Source organism: Syngnathus leptorhynchus, chromosome 10, assembly GCF_054491065.1.
Source record: "Syngnathus leptorhynchus isolate UIUO chromosome 10, UIUO_Slep, whole genome shotgun sequence".
In the NCBI taxonomy this organism is placed as follows: Eukaryota; Metazoa; Chordata; class Actinopteri; order Syngnathiformes; family Syngnathidae; genus Syngnathus; species Syngnathus leptorhynchus.
Genome location: NC_141204.1, coordinates 12,887,977 through 12,896,560, shown reverse-complemented (window position 1 = coordinate 12,896,560; position 8,584 = coordinate 12,887,977). Strand labels below are relative to the sequence as shown.

General features: G+C 46.9%; 1 protein-coding gene across 1 annotated transcript; it reads left to right on the top strand.

The window, feature by feature from the left end:
* The first annotated feature begins 1,830 nt into the window (after nt 1-1,830).
* Nucleotides 1,831-5,312, top strand: prph2b (peripherin 2b (retinal degeneration, slow)). Its single transcript, XM_085922040.1, has 3 exons — nt 1,831-2,701; nt 4,119-4,365; nt 4,741-5,312. The coding sequence occupies exons 1-3, from the start codon at nt 2,121-2,123 to the stop codon at nt 4,936-4,938; spliced, it is 1,026 nt and encodes a 341-aa protein (XP_085778166.1). The 5' UTR covers nt 1,831-2,120; the 3' UTR covers nt 4,939-5,312.
* The last annotated feature ends 3,272 nt before the right edge of the window (nt 5,313-8,584 follow it).

The window sequence follows — 8,584 nt, the reverse complement described above, 5'->3', positions numbered from 1 at the left end:
CCAGGTGAGAGACTGTTGCCAACGGATCAGTGTGTAGGTGTCGTATTGTAGAAAGAAATTAGAGAATATAGAGTATAGAAAGAAACAATTTGTTTAACGAATCTTTTGAGTGAACTGATTCTAAAGATTCAGTTCACCTACAAGAACTGGAATTCACATCACTACCAACTACCGCCACCGCGTGGACGGGAAGTCCACTAATGGTGCGCTGCGGGATCCAAAACCTGCGCAAATCAACCTAGAAAGCTGTGATTTGGACAATTTCAACAGCTGGGAAGGTTTTCTTTTTTTATCTACTTTGTTCTCTTTCTATGGCGTTTGACCCTTTGCTGGATCTTGACCATTCAGATGAATTCAATTTTTGATGACAATGGCCGTACCGGAACCATGAAGTGTCACCAGGCCGTGAGGACCTTGAGGACAAAGCACATTTCTTCAGTGAGGGATCAAGGGGCTGCCTGCGTTTTTTTTTTTCCCTGTCAAACGCTCTCCTTTCAAAAGCACATTAAGAATATAACCAGAGTTGCATTTTTTCACCTTCGTAATATTGCTAAGATTCACCCAATTCTCACCGGTGATGCGGAAATTATTATACATGCGTTTATCACGTCACGCCTGGACTACTGTAATGCATTATTCTCTGGTCTTCCCAAGTCCAGCATCAAAAGTCTATAGTTAGAACAAAATACTGCTGCTAGGCTGCTCTCACGGACAAGAAAATTTGATCATATTACCCCAATATTAGCCAACTTACACTGGCTCCCGGTCCATTTAAGATGTGACTTCAAGGTTCTTCTATTAACCTATAAATCATTGCATGGCTTGGCGCCTTCATATCTCGTCGACCTAGTTGTTCCTTATGTTCCGTCTTGTAACCTTCATTCGCAAAACGCTAGTCTTTTAGTGACACCTAGGGCCAAGAAAATGTCTGCAGGGTCTAGAGCATTTTCTATTTGGGCTCCAGAGCTCTGGAATGCCCTACCAATGGATATTAGAACTGCTACCTCAGTAGAAACATTTAAGACACGTTTAAAGACATATTTCTATGATATGGCCCTTAATTAACCTGTAGTGGCCAATTCGGCTGGAGTTTGTTTTTGCTCCCTCTCCCCGACCCCACTCCCCCCACCCCTCCCTGGCTGGGGAGGTGGTTAGGTGACACCCAAGCTGACAGCGGCTATCTAGATTCTTGTGGACCAATTCAGGATGATGGAACTGCAGCGGATCACCCTCCTCGAAGACACTGCCGGGACGATCGAGGGCTCCTCCGACAGCTCTTTTCCACTTTTTGATTTCCATATTATGTATTTTGTGCCCTCTTTGCATCCATTGCAACCTGGTGATCCTGAAAGGGGGATCCTTCCATCTGTGGTCCCTTCTCAAGGTTTCTCTTATTTTCCACTGGTAGGGTTTTTTTTCAGCTTTTCCTCGCCCTTTTGGGAGCTCAAGATCAGGGGATGCTTTGAGAACAATTGTCAATTGTTTGTCTATGTGAAGCCCTTTGAGACTGCTTGTGATTTAGGGCTATACAAATAAACTTGACTTGACTTGTCACATGTGTTCCAAAGCACCTTTCATTTTCATTCTGTTTGTCTTTGCCCTCCTTTCTACTATTTTTCCTGCTTGTTCTGAACAAGGGCAGATGCTTCTTCCTTTGCTCCTACACCCATGTGCACCCTTTATGCCAGAAAGGTCTCTGTCACAAATCAACAGTTGGCATCCCCTGAGATGTTTGCCACCAATAAGTGGACCTTTTCTGAGCTCCGGCTGGGAATGAGCGAGATGGCTGAATGGACGGGATGAAAGAAAGGATACGTGAGTACAGTAGACTGTCGGTGGGTAACTTTGCACGCGATGGCAGCAGGCCCCGCCCCATCACCAATTACCGTAAGCCCACTTATGGGCTCAGCTAATTGGCTTAGGAGCCGGCGCGGGCCACTTTGCACCTGGAGCGAAGCTGGAGAAGCCGCGCCAAGACTTTGTGCCTCATCACTTGCGAGCTGCGGCTGCGCACAATGGGTGCCCCCTCAGCCCCCCGTGGCCTGGCCTGATGGATGCGGAGGCTGACCTAGCATAGCGGCAAAACCCAAGTGCCACGTTTTGTCCACTGTGTGCTCAAGATGCCCTTCATGACGGTCAAGTTCAACCTGCAGAAGCGGGTCAAGCTGGCCCAGGGACTGTGGATCCTCTACTGGGCATCGGTCCTGGCCAGTGTCCTCCTCTTCAGCCTGGGCGTCTTCTTTAAGGTGGAGCTGCGCAAGAGAAGCGAGCTGATGGACGAGAGCGAGAGCCACCTGGTGCCCAACCTGCTGATCCTGGCCGGGCTGCTGGCCTGCGCCCTCAACAGCTTTGGGGCCAAAGTCTGCCACGACTCGCTGGACCCACTAAAGTTCTCCAAGTGGAACCCCATGCTGAGAAAGTTCCTGCTGCTGTGCTGCATCTTCAACATTTTGCTGCTGATGCTGGCGCTGCTCTCTTTCCTCATGCAGTTTGCTGTCTACCTGACGCTGTCCCAAGGTCTCAAGAACAGCATTCGCTTCTACAAGGACACCGACACGCCGGGGCGCTGCTTCATGAAGCGCACACTAGACTTGACGCAGATCGAGTTTCGTTGCTGCGGCAATGTCAACTTTAGGGACTGGTTTGAGGTACAGTGGATCAGCAACCGCTACCTGGACATGAGCAACGGCGAAGTCAAAGAGTGAGTCCCGAAACCGCACATCGGTTGGCGCCATGATTTTGTGTTTTGGAGCCAGCCGCTAAATAGCCTATGGGGAACAGGTAGGTCCAAGAGCTAATGATAATGAGGTCAGAAGAGGATGAAGGAGGATTAGAAGGTGAGAGTGCTCCTAAATCTTTAATCTGCCACCATGTGATCTTTTCCGACATGACAAGGTCAGTGACGTGGCAGCGCGGTCTTGCACGCTTCGGGCCCCGTGTCCGCTCTCACGTCAGCGGCTCGTGTCATGGAAAACACAAAGCGACTGACTACCTTCGTAGCCTATCTGAAACCAGATTGCTTTTTCTCTTGCACGGCCATGTCTCAACTCTTGCATCCAATCTCCCTCCGGCTTTTCACATATTTGAGCTCGAGTCGCTGTGGCTGCCAATCTTGCCACTTGATAATGCTCCCGCGGGCCAGATAGCCAGGCGCTTCAGGTGACCTGTCCGCTCCACCACAGGGAGGCACCACGGGTGGGTTCCACGGGCGGGCTACACATGCCGCTGAATGTCTCACCATCATGTGTAACACTGTCACAAGTATGGATACAATACGTTTCTCCATAGGCAGACGCAAAGCCATAAATGTGGCGCTGTCAGGCACAATCCTTGTTTCTCCAAAACCACCAAAATTCTGGAGACATCAACACTGTGTATTGTCAAAGTCAACAAGCCGATTTCAGATAGCTTAGTTATGTGTCAAATTAACACGCGCCAGGTGCGAAACCAGTCGAACTGAATCGCACAAACAAATACGGATGATAGAGTTTGATCCACTCTACCTTTTATACAAGAACCACATGTGAGACAGTTTGGCCATTTTACGCTTGCAAGCAGAGAAAGCTATCAGCCCCCTGTGTGGTACACAGGTGCTTGAAAGCAGTCTAACTTTCGCTTCTTGCAAGAGAATATTTATTGAGAGAAAGCAGGGTGGGGGTGAGAGTGAACAGGTTTCAGGGGTCACCTCTGCAAACTGGTTAATCAGTGCAGAGGGCCTTAGCTTTGTTTTAAAAGGTTGTGGAAACAGATACAAGTGGAGATAACTAACTAAGCAAGAATGTTTCCACATCATTTGAAAGGTTTTAACAACTGAGTCATGGAAAGGTGGAAGGTTTTAACAAAGTGAATGATTCTAGTCAACATTCCAACATAATCACACGATCACAATAATTTGTCAACCCTAACAACGAACTTTGGACTTTTTGGTATCCAGTTGGTGCCAAACACATGAGCTAGCTTTTTGCCCACTAACAGCCACAAGGTAAACAAAGACGCCACAAAATGGTGCCCAAGTACTACATGTATGACCTAAGACGAAAAGCAGCAAAGAGGCAAGAGGGTGTAGGTCTCCACAAAATATGTTCAGCTGACAGCGGACATGTGCCCTTGCCTTGCAGTCGCGTCCTGAGCAACGTGGATGGAAAGTTCCTGATGGACAGCGTCCCGTTTAGCTGTTGTAATCCAGGATCGCCTCGACCTTGCATCCAGCACCACCTGACCAACAACTCGGCCCACTACGACTACGACCACCGCACAGAGGAGCTCAACATCTGGACGCGGGGCTGCCGCGAGGCTCTCTTCTCCTACTTCAGTGGCCTGATGACTGGCGTTGGCGTGCTTGTCGGCGCCTTTGTTCTGCTGCAGGTGAGCCTGACCTTTGCACTTCCCATTTGGCTACTCCGGCTTCTTAGACGGACGCACGTACACACGCAGCACCTCAGTCAAAATGGGTGATCGACTGACCAACCAGTCGAGAGATATGTCCTTGGGAAAATGTTCAAATGTATCAAAACACGCTCGCTGAGGATCAGGGACTATTCTGGAAACTTTAATCCTTCTTCCCATGTCCAGATCAGCCTCCCTTACTCAAAGCGCCGCAAACACCATTACTGACCGAGAGCAGATAGAATTAGCAATACAATTCTTTCAAAACCTCATTTTGTGTGTGTGTGTGTGTCTGTGTGTGTGTGTGTGCGCGTGTGTTTGTGTGTGTGCGTGCGTGCGTGTGGCGTGGTGTAGTGTGCTGATATGGCAGGATTGAAGTACCTAAGCACAGCTTTGGAGACCATGAGTGACCCTGAGAACCCGGAGTGTGATAGCGAAGGTTGGCTGCTGGAGAAGAGCGTCAAAGAGACGCTGGGGGAGATGCTGGCCAAAATCAAGATGCTGGGCAAGTCTAACCACGTCCAGGAGGGTGACGAGGCAGCCAACACCTGAGAGCCACACACGTGCCCGCCCTCCTGCTTCCTCACAAAACCACCCTGTAAATAAAAACCTCACAGACACGGTGCCACCAACATCACTTCACTTTTTAGATGAGCATGTAATCATGTTTTTCACTTTTATACTCACTCACTCACTCACTCACTCATTCACTCACTCACTCACTCACTCACTCACTCACTCACTCACTCACTCACTAATCACAAACTATGGGTGAACATAAAATCAATCATATTCAGTTCTTATTACGGCTGACGTAGAACTTTTTTATTACTTTTGCAGCACACAGAAACACACCCAGTCGTGCGTGCGCACACACACACACAGCACATTATTGTGTAGACGTTTTCAAGTTTGAAGTCTTCCTTTGTTCCTACTAATGTTTGTGGTGTTTTGTCTTGCAGAGATTTTAGTCCCCAAATGTATAAAGAGATTATGATTGACATGCAAGTGTCTCACTTATTTTTGGTCTCCTCAGCTGCATGCATGTGCAATACAAGTTTCCCCCGCTCCCACATCATGCTAAATCAACTTTTTGTAGCTTTTAGCCCTGTTCAAATGCTAATTCCTTACTAAAATCACCCCCAGTGTTGTTTTCTTCCACCTTGAAGTATTCCTGCTCGTTCCTCCACTCGAAGCGGAAGCCCCGCCTGAGCCAAGGAAACGGCCGACCCGGCACCTCTGTAGCGCCCCTGCAGACTACACGCAAACCGTTTAGACCAGTTGGTTCTTAACCTCGTTGGAGGTACCGAACCGCACCTGTTTCATATGCGCATTTACCGAACCCCTCTTAAGTGAAAAATAAAATTATTTTTTCCAAATTCAAGACAGATGGTTTTTACTGGTACACAAAAGGGGCCAAGCATGAAATCACCTTCTTCAAAGAACAAAACCAACACAATGCATGAACTCACAACAAATTACAAACCTGCAAATCAGTGTGACTTCTGTTGTCTTTGTGAGACCAGTTCAGATACGGGTCATCACGAATTTACACAATAATTCAGTTATGTTCTGACCTGCGGCTCGGTGGGGCACTGGGTAGAACGTCCGCCTCACAGTTAGGAGGGTGCGGGTTCAAGTCCACCTCCGGCCCTCCCTGTGTGGAGTTTGCATGTTCTCCTTGTGTCTGTGTGGGTTTTCTCCGGGCACTCCGGTTTCCTCCCACATCCCCAAAACATGCTTGGTAGGCTGATTGGAAACTCTAAATTGTCCCTAGGTATGAGTGCGAGTGCGGATGGTTGTTAGTCTCTGTGTGCCCTGCGAGTGGTTGGCAACCGGTTCAGGATGTCCCCCACCTACTACCCGATGATGGCTGGGATAGGCTCCGACACACCCGCGACCCCCGTGGAGACAAAACGGTTCAGAAAATGGATGGATGGATGTTCTGACCTCCGCAGTGGAAGCTCTGCAAAACCCCTGAGACCAACTCACTGAACCCCTAGAGTTCGAACAAACCCAGGTTAAGAACCACGGGTTTAGACAGAGCATTATATCAATTATAAAGTTTGCCAATACGGCGATGTGAGTTTTTCTTCCTCCTGTAATTATGAAAGGTCCTACGCAATGAGCGGTGTTTGAACGCACCTACATCGAACAGTTGAGGCGTGGCTTTAGTCAAACACAGATATATATATTTTTCATATGAAAACTAGATATCTCGTGCGCGCCGTTGTTGGGAGCACATCAGAAGCGACCTCACCACAGGGCTGCCATTATTTTTCACAGGGCGAGTCGATCACTCCTTTCATTACAGTCAATGGAGCACGGACTGTAGATTGCGCAACACAACCGATTTTCAAACGGTTTGTTTAATCTGGCAAACGACAGAGATTAAATTACTGGCACCAACAAATGTGCCGCGTGCCTACAAAATGCGGTTTAAACATTCAACCTGTATCATAGCCGTGATGCTAAAATTTGTTAAAAAACAATCTGCTTGCAAATACGTAAACAGTACGGCAAGTTACGAGTATTCAAGTAAATCATCTAATTTACCGTCAACTACATCGTAGCGCAACAGATCTGTCCTCTGTTCTAAAATGGCCGACCAGTGCCGACATCGATTTAAGACATCGAGCCTTTCTACAGAAAACTGCGGTCAAATAGGCGTTGTACTTCCGGTGTAGTGGCAAAGAAGTTACCCCCGTGAAAATCTATCCCCTGCCGTGGGATCGCTGAGTGGTAAGGAGAAACCAATGCCGTACGGCGACAGCACCAGCTTGTTTTCAATAAATCCATGAACACACCGTTGCGTCAGTCAATTTTCATTTTTAGAAAGGGTTTATTTCATTTTATTTCTTTAAATTCGTTCGCGTTCTGCCGTTGAGATGAGGTGCGTTCAAAGACCAATCGTTCAGTCGGAACACTCATGCACTTCACCAAAAAGCAATGATAAATTACGTGAGCTCTTTGTATAAACCTCGATGCAAAGGTGCTCCACTTTTTGGGGAGTTTTACATGCAACAAGGAGTAAATATTACGAAGGAAACCTTATACTTCATTGTGATCATCATAAATCTATTTTTATTATTCAAGTATTTTCAAAGCAACTTAAGAAGTATTGTTGGATTTATTAATTTGAATTAAAAATGGCAATGCATAAGAATTAAATGCTGACACTACAGCAATATAAAAAGTGTTTATTTCAGAAAAAGCCACGCACGAAATCAATAACGAGAATGGTTTGAGTGAATTGATTTGAATGATTGAGAAATAATTTCAGTTCTGAAGGTTCCTTTTGTCCCAAGCAAAGTGACAGGTGGTGGGGAGGGGCACCGATCTTAAAACGGTGAGCCCTTGCCATCAACTGACTCTCTGCCTTCCTAAGGGTCTTTTCAGGAAGTGTGGCAAATTTGAACAGGTTGCCCCCTTCCTAGGCAAAGTTACAGGAGGGGTACAAATTCTTAGCGCGGCCCGTAAGAATAAGAATAATTTCCATTTTAAAAACGACGAGTCCTGGACATAAACTGACTTTTTCGCTGTCTTCTTGTCTCGTCTTCTAACCATAACCCACACTACCTGAAAAGACCTCCAGGAAGACAGAAAAAGTCAGTTTATTGTCTGAACAAAAGAATCTGTTTATGTAGACATGATGAATCTTATCGAAATAGGGTTGACATTCTAATAGAGTTCCTGTTACAATTTTTAGCGCCCCTTCCCACACTTTGCTTGGGACAAAAGGAGCCTTCAGAACTGAAATTCTTTCTCAATCATTCATTCAAATCAATTGACTCAAATCATTCTCGTTAGTAAGGATTTCATCACAAAACGTGTGTGGCATGTTCTAAAATGAACATTTTTTACATTGCTGCATGTCAGCTTTTTAACACAAAAGAAAATACAAAAATAAATAAACCTCCGGCCCTCCCTGTGTGGAGTTTGCATGTTCTCCCCGTGTCCGCGTGGGTTTTCTCCGGGCACTCCGGTTTCCTCCCACATCCCAAAAACATGCTTGATAGGCCGATTGAGCACTCCAAATTGTCCCTAGGTGTGAGTGTGAGTGCGAATGGTTGTTCGTCTCTGTGTGACCTGCGATTGGTTGGCAACCAGTTCAGGGTGTCCCCCGCCTACTGCCCGATGACGGCTGGGATAGGCTCCAGCACGCCCACGACCCCCGTGGGGACTAAGCGTTTCAGAA

Excerpts from the sequence above, each read along its gene's own strand:
- prph2b (XM_085922040.1), top strand. The coding sequence starts at position 2,121 with ATGCCCTTCATGACGGTCAAGTTCAACCTGCAGAAGCGGGTCAAGCTG. Across the intron at positions 2,702-4,118 it reads AGCAACGGCGAAGTCAAAGA|TCGCGTCCTGAGCAACGTGG; the intron begins GTGAGTCCCGAA and ends CTTGCCTTGCAG. Across the intron at positions 4,366-4,740 it reads GCGCCTTTGTTCTGCTGCAG|TGTGCTGATATGGCAGGATT; the intron begins GTGAGCCTGACC and ends GGCGTGGTGTAG.